The following is a 25,098-nucleotide window of genomic DNA, read 5'->3' as shown; positions in this document are numbered from 1 at the left end:
GACAGTGTCATCCACACAAATAACGTGGAAAATCAGATTTTGCTTTATTCATTTCAAGACCGGGCTTACATTTTAGGTAATTGCCTGACTAAGTTTCAGCTGAGGCCGTCTGTAGGGTTTATTGTGCCCACAATAGCCTTTAAGCCATGACCATGTAAATATATTAACTGTACAAGAAAAACCTAGTAAAAGAAAGAGAGAAGAAGTGTCTCAAATGGATTTAGATCACTAATACATTTTTTTTCAATTCTTTATTTTTGATGTGCATAACAGTACAATCAAGCCTGCAATGCCCCAACAGCATTTGCAGTCATGTCAATGACATATCTATACAATTGTAGGACATGTGGTGATACTGTACATTTTTTAAAGCATAAGAGTATACAGTGATACCTCGGTTCACGAACTTAATTCGTGAACTGACTCTGGTCGCGAACCGAATTGGTCGTGAACCGAGGCACATTTTCCCATAGGGTTCAATGTAAATCCGGTTAATCCGTGCTGACTTTTTTTGGGGGGTTTTTGAAGCCCAAAAATATGAAACAAATGACAATACACATTAGTAAAGTACAGTATACTGTAGTTATTTATTAAGAGAGGACAGTAAGGTGGGAGGCAGTTATTGTTTGGGGGGAGAGTCCCCCTCCATAAGGACATCAGGGAGATCTTCTTCAGGGGTTTCCTCTCTCCTTTGTCTCCTAGCTGCAGGCTCAGTTTGTCTGAAAAATCTGTCCAATGTCACTTGTCTCTTTCTGCGCTGCATAACCCTCCGGAAATGAGAGACCACATTATCATTCATGAGATTTAACACTCTGTTTGTGACAGTAATGTTGGGGTGGTGCTTTTCAAAGAAATCATGGCACTCATTCCATTTTTGCATAATGGATTTTATGGCATCACTGCTAACCTCCTCCCTTTCTTCTTCCTCCTCAGTGGAATGCTCCTCAAGAAGTGCCTTCTGCTGCTCACTGTGGAGTTCATAAAGTTCTTCCGTGGTCAGCTCCTCCCTATGTTCCTCAACAAGCTCTTCCACATCAGCACCATCAACGTCCAGACCCATATTCTTGCCCATGGACACAATTTCCTCCACTACCTCTGCATCAGACCCTTCTAAGTCATGTTCACGTTCAGCGACACATTCTGGCCACAGTTTCCTCCAGGCTGAATTTAGGGTTCGGGAAGTGACCTCTTCCCAGGCTTTGTCAATGAGGTTAATGCAGTGGACAACATTGAAATGTTTCTTCCAGAATTCTTTCAAAGTCAAGGATGTCTCTTTAGTGACATTAAAACACCTAGTGAAGAGCGCCTTTGTGTACAGCTTCTTAAAGTTGCAGATGACTTGCTGGTCCATGGGCTGCAGAAGTGGTGTTGTGTTGGGGGGGAGGAACTTTACCTTGATGAAGTCATACTCAGCATCCATATCATCCACCAAGGCTGGAGGGTGTGCTGGGGCATTGTCCATCAGAAGAAGGCACCTTTCAGGCAGCTGGTTATCAGAAAGATATTTTCTGACGGTGGGTGCAAACACCTCGTGCAGCCATTCCATAAACAATTGCCTTGTGACCCAAGCTTTGGCATTGGCTCTCCACATGACGGGCAGTCTGGCCTTGTTCACATTTTGTTCCCTAAATGCACGAGGGGTCTGAGAATGGTACACCAGTAGTGGTTTAATTTTCAGATCGGCGCTTGCGTTGGCACACAGCAAAAGGGTCAATCTGTCCTTCATGGGCTTGTGCCCTGGTAGGGCCTTTTCCTCCTGTGTGATATAGGTTCTGTTCGGCATTTTTTTCCAGAAGAGCCCTGTTTCATCACAGTTGAACACTTGTTGAGGGACGTATCCTTCTGTCTTCATGAATTCTGCAAATTCTAACTTGTAAGCTTCTGCTGCGGCCTTGTCAGAACTGGAAGCCTCACCATGTCTAATCACACTGTGGATGCCAGTTCTCCTGCGGAATTTTTCAAACCACCCTCTACTGGCTTTAAATTCGTCACTTGCTGCACTTGTAGAGGGGCTTCTTTGCTGTAAATCACTGTGCAATTTCCTGGCTTTCTCACAGATCATAGCTTCACTTACACTATCACCTGCCAGCTGTTTCTCATTCAACCACACCAACAAAAGTTTTTCCACCTCTTCCAGCACTTGTGTCCTCTGCTTGGTTAACATTGTTACTCCTTTTGCAACATCAGCTCCTTTGATGGCGGCTTTGTTTTTCAGAATAGTCGAAATTGTTGACTTTGCCATCTTGTACTCCGAAGCCAGATCAGTCACACGAATACCACGGTCATGCTTTTCTATAATTTCCTTCTTCAGCTCAATGGTTATTTTCTTCACAACCTTGCTGTCACCTTTACTACTGCTGTGCACTTTCTTTTTGCCACCATGCTTGCGCTGCACATTCTTGTCACTTGCATTTCCACTTTGCACATTGTCACCTGCATTTCCACTTCGCACATTGTCACTTGCATTTCCACTTTGCACATTGTCACTTGCATTTCCACTTTGCACATTGTCACTTGCATTTCCACTTTGCACATTGTCAACTGCATTTCCACTTTGCACATTGTCAACTGCATTTCCACTTTGCACATTGTCACTTGCATTTCCACTTTGCACATTGTCACTTGCATTTCCACTTTGCACATTGTCACCTGCATTGCTGTTCTTGTCACCTTTATTGCTGCTCCGCACTTTCTTCTTTCCACTATGCTTCTTGGGAGCCATATTGGGTGTCCAGTGAACTGTACAGTATGTACTGTATGGGATAAAATACAGTATAATCACTTATAATGCTTGCAGAGTACAGTACTTCTTTCTGTGTACTGTATGTACTGTATGTGATAAAATACAGTATAATCACTTACTGTACTGTATAATGCTTGCAGAGTACTTCTTTCTGTGTACAGTATGTACTGTATGTGATAAAATACAGTATAATCACTTATAATGCTTGCAGAGTACTTCTTTCTGTGTCTCTTATTCTTGCTTCTTCTCTCCACGGTCTTCCTACAGGAAGTCCCGACCATGTGACAGCCTGAAATTAGCATTAAAATGGCCGCGGCTTGCGTTCGTGAACCGAGGCGGAGTTCGTGAACCGGAGCATATTTTTACGAACTTTTCTGTTCGTGAACCGAGTTGTTCGTGAACAGAAGCGTTCGTGAACCGAGGTATCACTGTATATGAAGGAGCTGGTACATTTCAAGTGAGTTACCGGTAATTTGAAACAAAACGACAGGAGAAAACAGACATATGCATTTAGAGTAGGTATGGCTCTATCGTTAAACTTGTAAATCAATGCATAGGTTATGTCGTGTGTATAGCATTTGACCCTCATTTTAAGGGAGAACGAGAGCAAGAATAGGAGGAACACTGGTAAAACAGGCATGTCTATATGATACTAGCAGGCTGCTCAGACTAATTGGTTAAACATGAGGTTTGTTTGAATCGGGTTGCCTTAAAGGACCACTCTAGGCACCCAGACCACTTCAGGGCACTATAGTGCCAGGAAAACGAGTATGTTTTCCTGGCACCATAGTGGTCCTTTAAAGCTTCCACTGAGGCTCTGTAAAGGATAAAAAAAAAATTAAAAAAAAGAAGGGGAGCATATTCTTTGCTGCTAAAACATGAGTTATGATTACATTGATGCTTAATAAAGTAAACGGATAGCTCTTGTCAGGCTATATATACATGTCACTAAATTCAACAAGACAGCTGTAAGTATGTAGAAAGAGATGGTATAGACCTGGTGAGTGTGGAACATGTGCTGATATTGGGTTCATGCTATGGGGCTAAGTAAAGGCCACCAGAATGGAGCACATAAGCGAGCTTACACTCCTAACTTAAATCAAAGAGGTTAATGCAAAATAAAACAAAACAGTGTCCACTTGCGCTGCATGGACGTGGTGGTGAGGCGGCAGGCCAGCACCTAATGAGGCAGCGAAAGTCAGCCGACTCCCATAGTCGGTAAGTTCGTGGTGGTTACAGGAGAGTCACAGTGGGATTGAGTGTTGCGGGTTAGGCCTCTCCTCCCGTCCCAGACCCGTGTGATGGCCGTTGTACCCCTCTCAAGGGTCATGGTCTACCTCGGCAGCAGGTCCGCCCTGTCCCTGGGGCTAGCAGTGGGTCCGGCTGTCCCTGGTGGGTGATCCGTTTTTTTAAAGGTGGGCGCTTGGTATTAGAGCCTCGAGGGGTTCTCTGAGTGGGCCTGCGGGCACCTTTGTGGTTATGTGCTTGCTTGGTAATGTCGCTTGGAGGTGGTACCTTTCGCCTCGGCGGTTTGCTGCTGTCTGCAACCCTCCGCTGCTCTGCCACCGTAGCTTGGGTGCGTTCCTCGAGCCTCAGCCAGAAGTTCTGGAAAATGGCGTCCAGACGCTGCATGGTGAGTTCTATGGAAATGCTGCATGGTTTCTCATGTGCATGTAGGTTTTGTGTGTCTGATGGTGGAGCAGTCGCCATCTTGGATGCTCAGTGCAGCCAGTGCCTTGGTAGTTTGCCGTGTGGAGCACTCTGTCTGCTCAGTAGTCAGCAGTAGTTCCTACTGTGGTGACCAGGATAACCCCCGCTGGTCATGGGGGGGAGGTAGGAGCAGGAATACCGCAGAGCTGCTCCGGAGTCTGAGGAGCGAGGAGATTGGCCGCTTCCCCCTTGCTCCATGTGCAGTTGGCCGCAACTGATAGACCCGGTCTCCGGTGGGGTATAAACTCGATTTGAAGTTCAGGGTAGTCAGCATAAGTTCCCCAACTCAAGGAGTGCCTTTTCTTGAAAGTCGCTGGATAATTTTGGGGAGATATCACCCCGAAAACTGTTAATTTCAAAGGAGCTGAAGCCCGGCTCCGCCCCCCTGATCACTAATACATTTAGAAGTAAGAATATCCTCTAATTTGAAATACATTGGTTTCTAAAAAAATATTCTTTGGATAGGAAATTGGTCTAATATGGATCATTAGAATGAACAAAATGTAATATTATACATTAAAAGGTAATAAAGTAGAGTGTAGACTTCCACATTAAAACAGCATAATGTTTAATAAATGCTTTTGTATTAACACTGGTGCACTCTATATTGTATGACTTGAAGAAATCCAAAGTTAAAACAATTACATATTATTCCCAAGGATCCAGTTTAATTAATTTTGTATGTTTTCCATATTAATTTTACATAGCTTGTTTCCTTTAATTATATCACCACATCTTTCATCAGCTGCATAACCAATTTTGTTCAACCATCCCCTCCCCCGACCCCCCTATTTTATATGCTTGACTCTGCTTTTTCATTTTATATATAAATTATAAACATAGAAACATAGAATGTGATGGCAGATAAGAACCATTCGGCCCATCTATAATGCCCAATTTTCTAAATACTTTCATTAGTCCCTGGCCTTATCTTATAGTTAGGATAGCCTTATGCCTATCCCACACATGCTTAAACTCCTTCACTGTGTTAACCTCTACCACTTCAGATGAAAGACTATTCCATGCATCCACTACCCTCTCAGTAAAGTAATACTTCCTGATATTATTTTTAAACCTTTGCCCCTCTAATTTAAGACTATGTCCTCTTGTTGTGGTAGATTTTCTTCTTTTAACCCCTTAACCACGAGGACGGTTCAGGACCGTCATCGGCATTTTAGCGTTGCTGACCGCTGACGGTCCTGAACCGTCACAACGGTCTTATGTACTTACCCGATCGCCGTAGTTCCCCCGGCAACAATCGGCAGTGCTCCCGGTGTGGGGAGACTGCCTGCAGCCCAGACAGTCTCCCCATGGCGGATTAGGACCCCTGCGGCCATGTGATCGCTTAACAGAGTGATCACATGGTCACAATAGGTGTCCATGTGTCTGCCTGCAGGGGGACTGCCTGTGCTGTCTCCCTGCTAGTGTAAAATAAAATAAAAAAGTTAATTAAAAAAATAATTATATATGTGTATATATATATATATATATATATATATATATATATATATATGATATATATCTATATATCATATATAATGTCATACTAAGTGTATATGTACATATATTAATATAAAAATACACTTATAATTAAATTACACACGTATATAATATATATTATAACTATATATATTGTATATATATTATTATTATAACATACAAATAATAAGTAATTTAAATTAAATAAAAAAAAATTAAAATAAGAAAAAAAAAATGATATATCTATGAAATGTTATTCTAACTGTATTTTGATATTAATATATATATATATACTGTATATACTCGAGTATAAGCCGACCCGAATATAAGCCGAGGCCCCTAATTTTACCCCAAAAAACTGGGAAAACTTATTGACTCGAGTATAAGACTAGGGTGGGAAATGCAGCAGCTACTGGTAAATTTCTAAATAAAATTAGATCCTAAAAAAATTATATTAATTGAATATTTATTTACAGTGTGTGTATATAATGAATGCAGTGTGTGCGTATGAGTGCAGTGCGTGTAGGAGTGCAGTGCGTGTATAAGTGCAGTGCGTGTATGAGTGCAGTGCGTGTATGAGTGCAGTGTGTGTATGAGTGCAGTGTGTGTGTATGAGAGCAGTGTGTGTGCGTATATATTAATTGAATATTTATTTCCAGTGTGTGTATATAATGAATGCAGTGTGTTTCTGTATGAGTGCAGTGTGTATGAGTGCAGTGTGTATGAGTGCAGTGTGTATGAGTGCAGTGTGTATGAGTGCAGTGTGTATGAGTGCAGTGTGTGTATGAATGCAGTGTGTGTGAGTGCAGTGTGTGTGAGTGCAGTGTGTGTATGAATGCAGTGTGTGTGAGTGCAGTGTGTGTATATGAATGAAGTGTGAGTGTGTGTGATGCAGTGTGTGTGAGTGCAGTGTGTGTATATGAATGAAGTGTGAGTGTGTGTGATGCAGTGTGTGTGATGCAGTGTGTGTGATGCAGTGTGTGTGAGTGCAGTGTGTGTGAGTGCAGTGTGTGTATATGAATGAAGTGTGAGTGTGTGTGATGCAGTGTGTGTTTGTGTATGTGTTGGTGGGGGTGGGCATTTCATATATTATTAATTATTATTTTTTTTATTTTTTTTATATTATTTTTTATATTATTATTTATTATTTAATTATTATTTTTTTTATATTATTATTTTTTTTGTATTATTTATTATTTAATTATTATTATTATTATTTTTTTATTATATTTAAAAAAAAAAATTGTCCCCCCTCCCTGCTTGATACATGGCAGGGAGGGGGGCTCCTTCCCTGGTGGTCCAGTGTCATTGGTAGTTCAGTGGGGGGGAGAGGGGGGCTGGCAGAGCTGTACTTACCTTTCCTGCAGCTCCTGTCAGCTCCCTCCTCCTCCGCGCGGTCTGTGCAGCTCCCTCTGTCAGCTCCCAGTGTAAGTCTCGCGAGAGCCGCGGCTCTCGCGAGACTTACACTGGGAGCTGACCGAGGTGCTGAACGGACGGCGCGGAGGAGGAGAGAGCTGACAGGAGCTGCAGGAAAGGTAAGTACAGCTCTGCCAGCCCCCCTCTCCCCCTGTCTGTATTATGGCAATGCAAATTGCCATAATACAGACTATGACTCGAGTATAAGCCGAGTTGGGGTTTTTCAGCACAAAAAATGTGCTGAAAAACTCGGCTTATACTCGAGTATATACGGTATATATATACCGGGTGTAGAAACAATCGCACTCCTGGGACTTGGTTGAAGTAGTAAAATTTAGCTTTTATTTATTCCATATAAAATATCAACGTTTCAGCTCCAACATGGAGCTTTCATCAGGACAGGTAACATGTCCAACATGCTAATCTATGAAAATTTCCACTCAGTTCTCAAATAGGCAAGATCTAAAATAACCTTTTCAAAATAAATTATAGAATTATGATTATATTATAGCCACATTTTTAAGATTCCATTACTAGAAATGTACAAAAAGTAATGTAATGTAATATCGTGGGTGGGGAAGGTTAATACTATATGGGATTATAAATCAATTATAGGTATTACACCGATTTCACCTCTTGCTGAATAATCCCACATAACACTTGACAAAAGATCAGATCGGGATATATGATTACAAATTGTAGGAAACTGCAAGAACACTTAGAGACATAAACGTCAGTTTCCCAGACATCACAAATATAAATTAATGTTCTGATTTGGTTCTTTTTGAATAATCTCATTTACAAAATTATAGGATGGAGATGCTACAGAACAAATTATTGCTGTTGAGAAATGTAACAAAATATGAATACATTAATGCAGATTTTAAAGGGACACTATAGTCACCTGAACAACTTTAGCTTAATGAAGCTGTTTTGGTGTATAGAACATGCCCCTGCAGCCTCACTGCTCAATCCTCTGCCATTTAGGCGTTAAATCCCTTTGTTTATGAACCCTAGTCACACCTCCCTGCATGTGACTTGCACAGCCTTCCATAAACACTTCCTGTAAAGAGAGCCCTATTTAGGCTTTCTTTATTGCAAGTTCTGTTTAATTGAGATTTTCTTATCCCCTGCTATGTTAATAGCTTGCTAGACCCTGCAAGAGCCTCCTGTATGTGATTAAAGTTCAATTTAGAGATTGAGGTACAATTATTTAAGGTAAATTAAATCTGTTTGAAAGTGAAACCAGTTTTTTTTTTCATGCAGGCTGTGTCAATCATAGCCAGGGGAGGTGTGGCTAGGGCTGCATAAACAGAAACAAAGTGATTTAACTCCTAAATGACAGTGAATTGAGCAGTGACATTGCAGGGGAACGATCTATACACTAAAACTGCTTTATTTAGCTAAAGTAATTTAGGTGACTATAGTGTTCCTTTAAATTCAAGGCAATCTCTTCACAGGAACGGGCTGTAGTCACTTGTATTTATTGATGTAGGTCTTGGCATTTCTGGAACTTCAGTAAGTATTATAAGGTTTGAAGACCTTTGGAGTCTCCCGTTTCAAATGTATTAATTTAACATATTTAGTACACCCAAGATGTGATAATACTCAGTAGAAAATGAATGCATTATAACAAATAACATTTCCTTGAGTCTGGCAGTCTGCCAGCAGAAATTCATACATTTCAAATTTCTAAATTCAATGCAGCATCCTTTAAAATATACTCTGTGCAGTTTCAGGGGGTTCAGCTCCAGAGCTTAAAGGAACATAATTTCATCCAGACCACTTCATCTCATTGAAACTGCAGTTTACATCAAAGGCTTAAGACTGCCTCTAGTGGCTGTCTCCCAGATAGCCACTAGAGGTGCTTCCTGCAGTTTCACGGAGTTTGAAATAATGCTGGATGTCCTAAAACTTTGTATGCAGACAGCCAGTGTCTTGCAAAACTCCATAGGAAAGAAATACACTATATTAATGCTAATAACAATAGGAATACAGCTATGTGTTCCTAACACTGTAGTGTTTCTTTAAGATCATTTATAGTATCTAGATTCTAGACCTTAGTGAAATGGGAGAGCACTTAATTACGCCTGAATTTCCCAGAGTTTTGACTGTATACTTGATACATATGTACTTAACACTTTCAATGGTCTATTGTGCATGTCCTTTGGGCAGAACAATGCCTTTATGTGTGTGGTCATACCAGGTGGAGGGTCATGTGTCTTTGCTTTGTAAAGACAAAAATGGAATTGGTGGCACACACGCTAAATGCATTGTGCAGGAATGGTGCTGCAGTAGTGACCAAATTTCATACATAATACAGATTAGGGATAGCGAACACATACATTTTTTTAAATCACCTACAATATAGATTAATCACCCTTATAGTTCAGTGGAAAGACACACAGTGGAAAGGTATAAATTTTTTTACATATACGCTATTCTTTTAAACTGTAGAAAAAGATAGGACTCCTCCCAGTCCTCAATAATACAAATACAAAAAAAGGATATACAGAAAAAGGAAAAAACTCATAGAGTAATAAAGTTGATAACACCAATATACCAGTGTTCAAGGTTACACTCACAAGAGTATATTGCTTGTAGGCCTACGCACTGGTAAGCAACATCCCTGTCCTGCTTTTATGCCTTTTACATCCAATATGCTGGCCCACTTAGCTATTCCTGTTCTGTTGCAGTGGAATGAGAAGAATGTGACAGTAAAACCCATGATTGATTCTAGAGCCAACAGCTGTTGATTGGATATTTATTTTGCTACTATCATGTGTATACTCTGACACAATAAAGAATATTCTGTATGCATTACAGTTTTGGATTATTATTTATATAGTGCCAACAAAATCGGCAGCGCTGTACAATGGGTGAATTAGCAAACACGTAATTGTAACCAGATGAGTTGGGTGAACAGGAACAGAGGGGTTGAGGGCCCAGTCTTATAACCATATATACTGACCACCGTAACCTTGAAGGTGGGCTCTGTTCTTTTCTTGTTTCCAATTACACATTTTGTATTGACTGTAAGCTGTCAGTCACTTACCTTCGAACTGCCGACATCAGGATCGGTCCAACCGCCGCTCCCACGCCGGGAAAAGATGCATTAAGAGGTGGCGCATGCGTTCCAATGCCCTGTGATCAGAAGAGGTCTAAACAAGAGAGCTCAACGTACCTTTTGGGGGCGTGGTTATGAAAATCATGCCCCCAATCATATAAAAGCCCAGTCTGCCTCCAAATCAGTGCCCTGTTGTGGTTCTTAGTGTGCCTTGTGTCCCTAGTGACCCCTCAGCACGTTCCTGTATTCTTTTGATTGTTCTTTGTGTATTGACCTGGCTTGCTCTTGACTATTCTGATTTCTGGTTTCCCTGACTCGGCTACGCTCTTCGCTATTGTGTATTTCTAACTTCCTTTGATCTTTGCTTGTTTCTGACATTTCTTGTAGTTTCTATTATATTCCGGCCATTCTAAGGACCGATTTAGGGACTTTCTACCTGTCTCTATTGTTCTGGTGATTTTCACTCTGAGTATTGGGTATTAACGTTACATCGACTGGTAAAGAATGGTAAAGCAGATGGCTTAGCTTGTATACCTTGCCCAACAGATACTCCAATGAAGGTCATTATTTGGAAACTCAGTCCATCCTATTGAACAAAATAAAAATACTGTCTCAAAACATCACAATACCTGCACCTCCTTCACGTCTGCAAACTAGTAGACCACTCTTTGTCCCTGAAATAGTCAGAACTGAAGTCCTGCATCAATGTCATGAGTCTCAAGTAGTTGGTCATGGGGGTCACAGACAAACCTATGACCCTTCTGGTTGCTTTCCATACAAAGAGATGTCAAAGCATGTTCTGTATGTTTCTGTTTCAAAGAACCTCTGTCTAGTCCTGTAGTTTATTACGACCACTACCCAGTCCTTCTTGTCCCTGGTCACAGATCTCTGTCGACTTTATTTTGAATTACCTGCCTCCCATGGATATACCTTTAAAATGGTGGTAGATGACTGACTAACCAAGATGGCTCACTTCATCACAGCAAGAGGAGCACCCACAGCCATGTAAACTGCACAACTACATGGTGTACCTGAATCCATCTTGTCTGATAGAGGTCCTCAGTTCACAAAGTTTTGGAAGACCTTCTGCGGCCTCCTACAAATCTAGGTTCGTCTGTCCACTGCTTTCCACCCACAGACGAATGATCATACAGAAAGGACTAGAACAATGCAGACACTAGAACACTAGACAATCAGACTCTAGAACAATACATCAGATCCTATACCACTCACTTACAAAATTACTAATATGAGCTCCTACCCACCACAGAATTTGCCTACAACACTCACTAAATCGTTCTCATCATATGTCCCTTTTTTTGTGTGAATTACAGGTTTAATCCAGTCATGCTTTCTGATCAATCCAACTCTTGTCCTCTGCCTGACATTGAACAATTTACCCATGACCTTCAGAAAGGATTCCAACGAGATTGGTCTATACTGCAGGAGACACAAAATAAATATAAAGACTATGCCAACAGGAAACGCAGACCTGCTTACTTCTATCAAGAAGGACAGAAGGTGTGGTTATCAACTAAACATCTCAAAATGTCTTGTCCTAGTAAGAAACTGGTACTGGGTCCATATCTCATAGAAACCGTGATCTCGGTACTGCTGAAGTTGCCTTCCTCTCTACGTATTCATCCCGTTTTCCACGTATCTTTGTTGAAACCTCATGTAATGATTCACCACTCAAACCCCTCCTCCGGGTCCCATTCAAGTTGATGGTGAGGACAAATGCGAGTTGGAGAAGATCCTTGATTCTTGTGTTCACCATGGATGTCTTCATTATTTCATACATTGGAAAGGATATGGCCCGAAAGAAGGATAATGGGGACCATCAGTCCATGTCCATGCACCACGCATAGTACATATCTTTCAACACAGTCATCCTGGATATACCGCTCCCCTACTCCTCTGGAGGATGTGTCTTAGGAGGAGAATATTGTCATGATTTACCTCTGCTCCCTCACTGATCTGGCAGCATCATCTCCAAGTCGGGGCCGCCCGAAAGCACGCACGTGCAAAAGCAAGGATCAGACCACAACACTCAAACTACGATTGCTTCACATCTCCCAGGTAACAATAGACGCCTGGGAGATGTGCACAATCGTTCCACACCACAGGACAGCATGGCTGGAACATATTACCATTTGTTAACGAACTGTTTAACCCCTAAGTATTCAGTCCAGCGATGGTCACCTCTGCCCCCAAATTCTATTTGTGCCCAAGGTTTCATTCAGGATGAGGCTTCGGATAGTAGATTTCTCACTTTGTTTTATGAATGGGCAGCTACTGATGGGCCGACAGTGTCAGTGACATTCTCAGCCTATCCGTAATGCCCCTTTCCAATGCTTGAGAGGTTACGGGCACCACACTGAAGATTTTAGGGTTAAACTACTTGTTAACAGTTTACCCTCCAAAGGTAAACCAGTTCCAGAGACCTCCTGGCACCAGAACAACTTCATTCCTACCGGAGTGTTCCTTTAAGTGACAGTCAAAGAATCAAACCATCTACATACTCCACGTGCCAGTTTTAAGTAAAACTGGGGTTTCCAAGAAACCAGCAATTTGGCCCCCTGCTTGCCAATTGCTTATTCAATCCATATTTAGAAGGTATTCATAGGCTGCACATGACAGCTTATGGGCTTAATTTACATGGATGAAATTTACATCCATGCCACCGTCTTTTTCATTTTGTTCATTCTCACCCAGTTGAAAACCTAATAAAATTTAATATATTTTTTTTTTTAATTGTGTTTCAGATCACAGTAGTAGAGGTGATATTTGTTTATTTTTTTGCTTGGTTGATGCTGTAAAGTATTGTCACATGTTCACATCCTCCAAATCCAGCAGCAAAAGTGCATAAAAAGCTCTAAATGTTATGGATACACAAGATTTCTGCAAACAAGAGAAAACATCAACAAACTGCTATTCTTTTGTCTTATAAAATAAAAATAATGTATTATTTCTGTCAAATGAAAACAGTGGTCAATGTTCTATCTATTCCATTCAGCAATACAACGTATGAAAACATTTATAGGCATTATGTGTTTATTGGAAGCTTCAGAATTCATTTTGACAACCTCTATTTTATATATAAAAAAAAAAATTATATTATGCTCAGGAAACCATGAGAGGCAGTTAATTTAAAGTTTATATAGGATCTACTGTCTTTGGGCTGAAATGTATTAGTAATATTATCTATGTGTTCAGGGATGATATATGGCCATCTGCTACCCCAGGAAAAGCTGTATTTTCCTCCATGCACTGGAGTTCCAGCTTAGATACACACGTATTTTCAGCATACAGAAATACACCTTGCATTCCTTTTCAACACTGTCACAATACTTGTTGCATTGCAATTAAATCTTCGAGTCAATTTTAAAAACCAATTGCCTATACTTACATCATGCTAGCATCTATTTTGGTGCAAAAAAGCCAGAAGTTCTGCTAAACAGCCCTATTCTGGGTGCTGCTCACACCAATTCCATGTCCGTTTATGACACCAAGACATCCTGCATAATTTCCGATGCATGCAGGACCATGCACCTTTCAGAGTCAAAGGAATGACACCAGCCACTCACAAGTGTTTCAGGGCTATTTGAACCTTCCTTGCCTGCTAAGCTTTTCCCTGTTGTTATTTTCCATATGGTGATTAGACAGCGTGTTTATTACGGTTTATCATCATTTACAGATTACTGACTTTGGCTTGTCCATGACTACTCTATCTTCTGTAACCCTTGACCATGCCCTTGTCTATCGTTATTGTTATCTTCCATGTTCCTTGACTTAAGTTAGTTTCATGACTTAGCTATTTCTCTTTATCGATATTTTATGTTAAGCCCGGCCACCTCTATAACCCGGTAATATCATTCCATGTAATCTTCTTAAATATCATGCATCCTTTGTGTTCCTTGCTCTTCACTATCACATACATTTTCATTATCAAAACAATATGTGAAGTTAGAGTAGATGTATATTTACTCTTCCCAGCATTAAGAGGACAATTTTACCATTCATTAAAATAGCGATTTTATTCCTGGTCTCATCCTTCCAAGGCAATATTATCCCTTTCCTCCTCATATACAGTGCTGATTTTGGGACTTTGTGGGCCTGGAGTTGAACAATACACTGTGCAATTTCAAGCTGAATGTCCCTGACCTCTTTTAGCAACTAAATTTTTTATTTATGCATCAAACCATCCCCAGATATATTTATAAACGGGAAATGTGAAGCTTATAAAATATATCGACAACATTAGATTGAGCCACAGTAAAATTAACTGGAAAGCAAGAGGTACAATGGGTTACAGTAGTAGTTAGGGTACAGGCCAATATTAGTATACGAGATACTTACTAACAGATATGTGACATGCCAAGAAGATGCACAAAAGATCAAATTAAAAAGTGCAAGTTGATGGTCTGGATACATACCATGGTCACAAAGTAAAATAGAAATTAATATTCACTTTGGAAATGAGCACAGACATAAATGGGTTTGAGAGAAATTTGGGGGTGAAAGGACATGGCATATGATAAGATGTCAGATCACTGCGTTTTCCAGGATAGCAGTTAGACACTAATCAGGAGCAGGAGAATGTGTAGCCATGACATACATGTCCTGAGTTCACATCACATACATAAGTCAATTGCAAAATTGTAACTTTAAAAAAAACAAGAGCATATAATAAAGAGATACTGCACATGCTTAACCCCTTAAGGACACATGACGTGTGTGACACGTCATGATTCCATTTTATTCCAGAAGTTTGGTCCTTAAGGGGTTAAATGGTATGGTATATAGTATGTTCGTTGATTTGTCATCATGCGCCTAATCAGGGCCGTCTTTAATAATGATTGGACCCTGGGCAAGCATTTGCTTGGGCCCCCTGGATCCTGCCCCCTGCCACCTCCCCCCTCACTCCCTGGCATGCAATCAAGCCCTCCACCCCAATGCAGTGAAGGACTAAAGTAGAAATCGCCCTGGTGCAAGAATGTTTTTGGGTCCCCCAATTGCAAGGGTGGCAAGAAGGTAGATTGCTATCTGTCGTGCAACTCCAACAATGCTTTGACAGCTTGGGCTCTACTATTTTCCCATGCTTGCAAGGTTGTATTTAGCACTGAGCCATATTGGTGTGTTTGAATGTAAGCTATAGATACACTGACACATATACTGTCAGACATAGTGACACACAGACACATTCACCGACAGACATAGTGACACACAAATACATACACTGACAGACATATTGACCCACACAGATATATACACTGACACAGACATACTGACCCATACACTGAAAGACATACTGGCACATATACATAAACTGATAGACATACTGACACACAGACAGACATACTGACACTCACACACATTCACATATACTGACATAAATACTAACACACACACACACACACACAAACACACAGACAGAAATACTGACACACACAGACATACTGACACACACACACACAGACAGACATACTGACACACACACAGACAGACATACATGTAAAATTAAAAATGTTAAACCCACCCTCCTGTTTCCTACCTTTTTCTGGAGGGTGACTTACCTGGGGTCCAGTGTGGTGCCTGATGCTGATGGGAGTGAGGAGCCCCCCTCCTCACTGAATTCTTCTCCTCCACCCTCCCACGCGGCTCCTCCTGCCCCCTCCCACACGACTCTTCTCTTTATGGGAGGAAGTGACTCGCAGCTGTCACTTCCTCCCAGACAGCTGCTGAAAAACAAGGCCTACCTAATGTGTGGGTCCTCGGCTGGCGGCAATGGCGGGGAAAAAATTCTTGAGGTCAGCGGGGACCACAGCGCAGCTGCTTTGGGCCCCCTGAAGTCACTGGGCCCAGAGCAGCTGCCCCGTTTTCCCCACGTTAAAGACAGCCCTGGACCAAATTACCAGTCACTGGTAGTATAGATCAATTGAAAAGTATGAGTAAAAAGTATGAAAAGTATGAGTGATTTTTCTCATTATAGGCAGGGTTTAAAATGTCAAAATGTATGCTACCAGAAAGGCTTAAAACTTACTTGCCATGACAAGCCTAGAGGGTCCATGGCACACTCACCACAGGTGGATTTGTACTTGCTTTGGCAACATTTCCACCTGCAAATCACTAGTGGAATTTTTGAGACCTGTATAGATATAGTTTTATTGTCCCTTTACACTAGACCACCAGGAAGACCAAACCGGTGGATACCTAGCCATGAGGGCTGTGGTTAAACCCATTTATCTATGTTTGAGAAAGAAAAAAAAAAGCAAACAAGATTTATCATGTTTTATGTATAATGCACATATGTATGTTTAAGCACACAACTTGAGAAATAAGTAGTTCTTTACACAAGTCTATTATAACGGTTCATGCATTTTTCTCTAACATTTCTCTATTATGCATTAACAGAGAATAAACAGTGTGTAAGCCTTGTTGTATAAATACAAGTAAGATATTTAATGATGTAAGATAGTAGTGGGTGTGCTGTTTAGAAAAATCAGTAGACATCAGGGAATTAAGCGTTACTGGACAATAAGACCATTCACCCACCTCCTACAGTCATTGTTCATCATTGTACGGTAATACATTTTTCAAATGTAGGCTTCCTCGCAGGGTAATATGCAGAGTTTAAAGACATACAGCAGTAATAAGATCAGGTTGTGGGAGTAAAAGTCACAACAATACTGCAATTTAAATTAAGGACAGGGAGACAGAGATACGATGGAACAAATGCTGAGACTTAGTGCTTCAGCTCTTTTGTGTCAATCTGTGGGTCTATTTTTCAGTGGGTTTTTTTCACAATTATTTTCCTGTTTCTGTTTCTGAGTCTTCTTCCATACCATCTCTTTCCTTCCTCTGATAGGGACACGCTGGACTCCTAAAGCACTTTAGCTTGCTTATATTATTTTCATTTGGAAAAAAAGTGAATATTTCAATAACAATAAACTTTGTTACACCCCTAGCTGTCAATCTGACAATCCATCCAGATAAAAGAATGCAATATTAAATGCATGTTTTTATATGTGGTGTATCTACTAAATTGTGTTTTTTATTTTGTATTTATTTGTGCAGTGGAGTGTCCATTTAACTTTACAAAGCTTTTTTTCCCCCAGATTGTCTGACAATTCTATGCAATACATCTTTCTGTCTACCTCTCTATCGCACCACCTATCTCGTTCTCTCTGTGCAATCCCTTCTTTCTAGTTTATAACATTTTAGTGAGCAACAGTAGAGTACAAAACAATTCAGAATATTTTACACAAAAATATAGTGTTAAAGAGACTTACACTAATGATAAACAGAGACATTTGCTCAGTGTTTTTAACTTAAATATAAATATATTGGGCAGGGAGTGACCTGCGGCCAAGCTCAATGGTAGTGTGAGAGGGGAGCTCTGCCAAAGGTAGCCTAAGCTCCAGTGTTATGGACCAGTGAGGAGGGAAAAGTGTTGCCCGACAAGTGGAAGAGATGGCACAGAGACAGGTCAAAAAGAGGACTGAGAAATCAACCTTCGTGGGGTGCTTCACAAGAAGTAGATGATGCAAACTGGCGAGGGTCAAGATGGCGGCAATACAGTGGAGGACAGAGACTCAGTGAGTGAGACACAATCGGAGGTAGATTCTACCTTATCTAGATAGATCCTTCAAGCTATGTTGGAAGCTGATACATTAATTGAAAGATTACATGAAGCCCTTCAGGAACTAACCTTGACTTGTCAGCATCTTAATTTAAACCCAGACACAAAGCCCTAAACGTACAATGTACATTATTTACCAAACTACCTGCGAATAGCGGTTTTATGATATATGGCGAACCCTTTACCAGCAGAATAGAGAGTATACGTATGACTCCACCTTCCATAATACTTATTAACGTATAGGTTATTATCTTGCATAGGGGACCGCATTAGAACAAATACTAGATTGTCCATAATTCCAATATCAACCAATCTACTATGGCAGAAATTATTAGATATTGAGACTCAATTCCTCTCTCTCGATCTACTGCCTAGCAGAACCAATTATGGCAGACAAGATATTGCAAAGGACAACGTCATTACCGGTGTCCAAAGCTTCAGGACCAGACATTCTTTCAAATGTTTATTATAAAAAATCTGGTTACACATTAGCATCTTAGTTAGCAAAAAATGTTCAAGGAATCAATTTTAGGTCAAGAACTACCACTGGAGATGCTTTTAGTCAATGTAGTCACTATACCCAAACCAGGAAAATCCCCATACCACTGCGAGAATTATTGCCAAATTCCCCTATTGAATATGGATGCTAAATTCCTAACCAAAGTATATGCAGCTATGCTTTAAGACATTTTGCCCACAATAATTCACAGCAAATAAGTGGGGTTTGTGTGACGGAGACAAGGTGCAGTACATTTTTGTAAAGTTTTAGACCTGACACATACGTAAGCAAGAAGGAATTGTATTATCTTTAGATATTAAGATACTGAAAAGGCATTTGACCGCCTCAACTAAATTTTCCTGGAGGCAGTCTTGAAAAATTTGTGTTCTCAGAAAAGTTTTTAAATCTAGTAAGGACATTATATTGTAAGCCGTCCACATGAATACTCAATAGTGGATTTGTCTGTGAGCCATTTAAGTAATGAAGGGCACCTGACAGGAGTATCAATTGTTCCATTTTTTTTACATACAAGCTCTAGAACCCAAAACATGACAAAAGGCAAACATGAGTAAAGTACATCTTTGCTCATGTTTGCCAAGGATACATTACCAAGATGATATTTTGCTGACCATCACCCAACCATTTATATTCCTGCCAAATTAACCAAAGGTGGTGCAGACTTATAGCCACCATTCATATTACAAACATCACTAAAACCCAAGCTGTCGGGATTAATATAAATCGAGAAATTAACAGAACAACTTAAACAGTCCTTCACATATGATTGGAGATCTGACTATTTGACATTTTGGGAATAAGACTAACCAGAAACATGGAAGGGTTGTTTAAACAGAATTATCTTTGACTTAGCAAGGATATCTCCGGAACCCTTGAAGAATGGCATCACAAATTAATTTCTTTGATGGGTCGAATGGGAGCCATTAAAATTGTTCTTCTTCCAAAACTACAATGCAAACAAAAAACAATGAAAAAAGGAGGCATTGGAATGCCAGATTTGATGTCTTATTATCATCCAAGTGTGGGATAATGTAATTGTTGCACATCCAATATTTAGATCTCCCCAATGGGTAGCTATAGAATCCCACATGCTTCCCCAAAAGCAATTATATTGGTTATTTTGGACACCTAAGGATAGCAGGCCCAAGCAGATAGAATGTCTATCTACCACAACCTTGACACCAAATCTATAGGATAAGATGAGAAATGTGACACATAGCTCTAATCCTTTATAGTAAGCAGCACACCTTCCAGGTCATTGACCACTTATTTCCCACATTTTCCCTTCCAAACCATGGAAGGATGCTGGTATCACACATATGTATTTTTTTTTTAACAGAAGAATAAAAAAATCATTGCAATCCTTTAGGGAGGAATATACACAGCATAATACCTTAACCTTCTCTTATATACAACTTAAATCTTATTTTAGAACCTTAGCTATGCACCAATCTGACAAATATGACTAATAAGGAATGACAATCATTGAAAACATATATGTGGGTACACTACCCAAAGTGAATAGACCTGCCTTTTTGTTAAGGCACGGGAAAATGATATGTTGCAATCCATAGACCCAACAAAATGGAATCAAGCTTTTGTAGTACATAGAGACCTTACTGCATGCACAACTCACCTAGACGTGTGCAGAAAGGTGATGTATACATGGTACTTCATGCAAGCTAGAATGGTGCATATTGGAAGATCTCTGAGATGCTGGAGATGAGTACATGCAATGTCACAATACCATATTTGGTGGGAATATGACTTGGTGCAGGCCTTTTGGTTAAAAATCAGTGGAACTATGCTTACTCTTAATGTTACCACAAGATACACCCAAAACTTTGAAAGTAATTATTTTCCATTTTAAAGTAACAAGCATCACATTGCTGCAATATTGTGAAGGTCTGTACCCTCTGAGGAAAAACTCATAGACCAGGTAACTCTCACGGGAGAATATCAATGCATGATGACATCACAATCAGACTACCTCAAGGCTGTTAAGAAGTCATGGGAATTCTGGAGGTCCGTCATAGAGCATAATTAGGACACTGCTAATACTAAATACTAGTAGCAACAGAGAATATATTAAACCTCCCTCAAGAAAGAATGTTTAAACAATACACAATCAAGCATCAGCTAACCTATTATCCTACTAATATATTATCCTATTAGCTATTGATGACAAACTACTATTGGCCAATTCTAGAATAAAAGGAATGCCCAAAGTGGTTAACAAATTAAAACCCAGCCAAGATTACACTACCACATCAGGTCGACACTATATTTTGCAGCACATGCCAGCATATCTGTGCATCCTAACCTTCTACCATTCACATAGTGATGTTTTCAGTGCTGTTTTTAAAGCATTGTCTATGATACAACTGTAATACTGAGTTGCACATGATTACTGATATATCCAAATTCTGTAAAATTGTTTCTTGAAAATGTGAATTTCTGAATATCATTGCTGTTTTGTTTGTTAACTCAATAAAAATTGTCAAATTTGTAAAAAAAAAAAAAAAAAAAAAAGAAAGAAAAGAAACATCAATAATTGGCATTTATATGGAAACAGGGGAAAAAAAAGGGGAGACCCAGTTTGTAGAAAGAAAATAGTACAGAGAGAGAGTTACAATAAGAGAAAGGAGAGTTCTGGAAAGAGAATGCGGAGAGTTACGATAAAAGACTCAAAGGAGCTATGCTAATATAATACCAGGTTAGTGGAGTGTAATAGATGTAGAGGGCATTTTATGGAATAGAAGGTGAAACATATGTTTATATAAAGGAGTTAATTCTAAAGTGGATTTTATTTTTGTTGGAATGTTTGGTGAACTGCCAGTATATAGGGTTCCCAACATTTAAAAAAATTTTTTCAGAGAAATGTTCTTTGCTTTGTTGTGTTTCTAACCTATTTATTCTAAATGCAAAAGCAATGTTGGGTTTATATTATGATAGAGAATGATTCATAGGTAGAAGTGACAAAGGAACAGTCAAGTGCAGGGTTTAAACTGGCTTTTATATCTCCTCTAAATACTATAAGGGCTCTTTAAATACCATAACCATTACAGCTCACTACATAACAACTACAATTCAACAATGAACAATGCACCCAGAAAAAATATACTTTGCCTATGTGAATTAATCACAAATTACCCCGAATAAGCCCTAAATAGCTCAGAAATGGAATCCCAAACAATTCCTTAAATATCAATTAAATACATATATAATCAATGTTTAAATGCTTATCCCACGTTCTCCATTATTTAAAAGGGCCTCGTATTTACATGGGAAAAATTATTAATAGAGCCTCTACGTCCTCATTCTTATGGGGCAGTTCAGGGGTGGTGTAATGATTATGTGGGTTCAATGAACATTCTGTCAACCAGTAAGAAGCCTACAGTCTCCTCCTAATCCACCTTCAGTGTTCCGCTTCCCAATACCATGCAAAATGATGCCTCATCTCTTGTATAGTATTAGTGTGAATCTCTATCCTCTACACTGCCAGGGGACATGCAGCCAACAATGTATTAATAAAATACATCCTTTTCCATCGTCTGTGCGTTAACATTTGTATTCACAGGGAGCTACCTCTCTCAACCAATTAAGGACACATGACATGTGTGACATGTCATGATTCCCTTTTATTCCAGAAGTTTGGTCCTTAAGGGGTTAATGTTAAAAAACAAAAGACAACAAAAATAGATCCATTAGTCCTTTACAACTATAATGCATGTATTCCGTATATTAGCTGTATGCCCAATGTAATTGTGTGAATTATTCATCAAATTGGCCTCTTCCTTTGACATGTGTGTTTAAATTTCCTAAATGAAAGCTACTGTATTAATGTCGATTGGACAATTTGATTGCCACTTTATTAATATTTTTGTTTATTTAATGGATGTTGTTGAAAACTGTGTAATTTCTGGGAACTCGCCCTACCTATAGCACGCACATAAATAACATCTCTATTACTTACAGTCCTTGTTGAAAACACACATTTACCAATATCTGACCCGTATTAAAGGACCAGTTGTCTCCTAATCCCTATGATGGCCCTATTAGCTTGCTGATTAATCCCACCAATAAGAAATGAGGAGATGATCTATGGCCAGTGTCAATAAAATTAAACCTTATTTTAATGTTGAATGTTTAAATAGCATTGCAGCTTCCAGTCGCCTCTACTTCTGTATTCTGATTGAATGCCTATGCAGACAGCCAAATGCAATGCAGCACCAAGCATATTAAATGGGATCTAAAATATATAGTATTACACTTAATAGAGTAAGAGGGACAGTGATGGATGGCAGTCTTCTCTACTAATTACAGTAGTCCCTGGATTTAGAGTCAAAGACGTTTTGACTTTAGCATGAGTAACAGGGACTATAAGGAGGCGTGATCATCATCTGTGAGCATAGGCTCCAAATTTGCTAAAAGCATGAAAGCAAAATAATTAGAATATATACAAACAAGACAATGAAAGAGTAAAGAAAGGTAATATAATTATTAACCTCCTGAAGTGGGGAATATCCCCTAGTGAGACTAGTCACCGTGGAATAAATGAGAAAAAAGAGAACTGCCAGGAGAGAGCGAGAAATAATAACTGTATCGCTGGTGGAGAGGCAAATATAAACTAATTAAACTAGGTGTTTCTAAAAATAAAACATAACTTTAAATATAGCGATTAAGAGGTGAAATAAGTCACCATGACAAAAAGAAAAGGAAAAGAAAATTCAAACAGAAATAATTAATGTACATATTTACAAAACCATCATCCTGAGTGTAGCTATAATGTCTGTATATGAAAATCTGGTAGTTCTGGTAGGGATAATGAATGCAGAGTAAAGTAGTACAGGCTGTAGCTTAGTGAGTTCAGGATAATAGTGTCAGGAACTGATCCGCTCTGTCCTGTTCAGAGGTAAGACCTTGGCTTCTGGTATCCAGTACTCTTTTTACAATTCTTGTTTAGTTTTTTCTTGTTTTTTTCTGGTTTTCTATTCTATGTCTGATTTTCTTTATGCTGAGTTTTCTGGGTTCATTTCTGTATTCCGTTCCAGGAATTCCCAGTCTCTTGGATTCCTTTAAATGTTTGTTTTATGTTGCCACACCCTTTCCTTTTCCATTAATCCTTTTGTTTCAATTGGTTTCTGCAGGCAGTTGTTCCAAGTCCTCTTTCTTGCAGGTAAGTGCTGTGTGTGTGTTTTATTATTGTTTATTTAATCATGCATATCTAGGTAGATAGGACCCACCGTACTTGGAGTACTTTGACAAAGTGGTGGGCTGCATACATCTTGGCCATTTATGTATGTCTAAATCTCCAATGTTTTACATATATAGTACTTAGTTATGTCTCCTCTTGTTATGCCTATTATATCGTGTCTTGTTTTATTTTGTATTCCCAGTCCATGTACAGTCCTGTCCTGTCCTGCCCCTGTTCTGTTAATGTTTCCCTTATGTATTGTGTACATGTTCTGGGTTTTATTTTCTATCCTTCTCTAGTTCTGGGTTCTACTAGTTTTGTCTTGTTTTCTTGTTTGGTGCCTATTCTACTCTTACCTTGTTTCTAGTACTGGATACATCTCAGCATTCATCTGCTCTGGCTTCCGTATAAGCTGCATCAGGGTCTTGGTGAGTGGCCGCACAAACGCTGGTTCTCAACACCAGGGGGCGTGCAGTTACCCTGCACCAGGCCGTACTTATCCACTACCACGCTGAAGACTCCGGTCATCTTCTACATCAGGCACAGGGGTCCCGGTCTTCGGATTGCCACCCTGACAAATAGAAAGACCATCTGTAGCAGACCAGTGGTATAAGGAGAATAGAAAAAAATCTAATACAGGTAGTGCAGAATTATTAGGCAAATGAGTATTTTGACCACATCAACCTCTTTATGCATGTTGTCTTACTCCAAGCTGTATAGGCTCGAAAGCCTACTACCAATTAAGCATATTAGGTGATGTGCATCTCTGTAATGAGAAGGGGTGACATCAACACCCTATATCAGGTGTGCATAATTATTAGGCAACTTCCTTTCCTTTGGCAAAATGGGTCAAAAGAAGGACTTGACAGGCTCAGAAAAGTAAAAAATAGTGAGATATCTTGCAGAGGGATGCAGCACTCTTAAAATTGCAAAGCTTCTGAAGCGTGATCATTGAACAATCAAGCGTTTCATTCAAAATAGTCAACAGGGTCGCAAGAAGCATGTGGAAAAACCAAGGCGCAAAATAACTGCCCATGAACTGAGAAAAGTCAAGCGTGCAGCTGCCAAGATGCCACTTGCCACCAGTTTGGCCATATTTCAGAGCTGCAACATCACTGGAGTGCCCAAAAGCACAAGGTGTGCAATACTCAGAGACATGGCCAAGGTAAGAAAGGCTGAAAGACGACCACCACTGAACAAGACACACAAGCTGAAACGTCAAGACTGGGCCAAGAAATATCTCAAGACTGATTTTTCTAAGGTTTTATGGACTGATGAAATGAGAGTGAGTCTTGATGGGCCAGATGGATGGGCCCGTGGCTGGATT

General features: G+C 39.7%; 1 protein-coding gene across 1 annotated transcript; it reads right to left on the bottom strand.

Moving 5' to 3' along the window:
- Positions 1–619: 619 nt before the first annotated feature.
- Positions 620–2,722, bottom strand: LOC134609436 (tigger transposable element-derived protein 1-like). The gene is made up of 2 exons (XM_063453111.1): positions 2,650–2,722; positions 620–2,433 (listed from the first exon to the last, which is right to left on the bottom strand). Exons 1-2 carry the CDS (start codon positions 2,720–2,722, stop codon positions 620–622), a joined length of 1,887 nt encoding a protein of 628 aa, XP_063309181.1.
- Positions 2,723–25,098: the final 22,376 nt, after the last annotated feature.

This window comes from Pelobates fuscus, chromosome 4, assembly GCF_036172605.1.
Source record: "Pelobates fuscus isolate aPelFus1 chromosome 4, aPelFus1.pri, whole genome shotgun sequence".
NCBI classification, from domain to species: Eukaryota; Metazoa; Chordata; class Amphibia; order Anura; family Pelobatidae; genus Pelobates; species Pelobates fuscus.
Note: the sequence above shows the minus strand (reverse complement) of the source record. Positions and strands in the feature narration are given on the sequence as shown.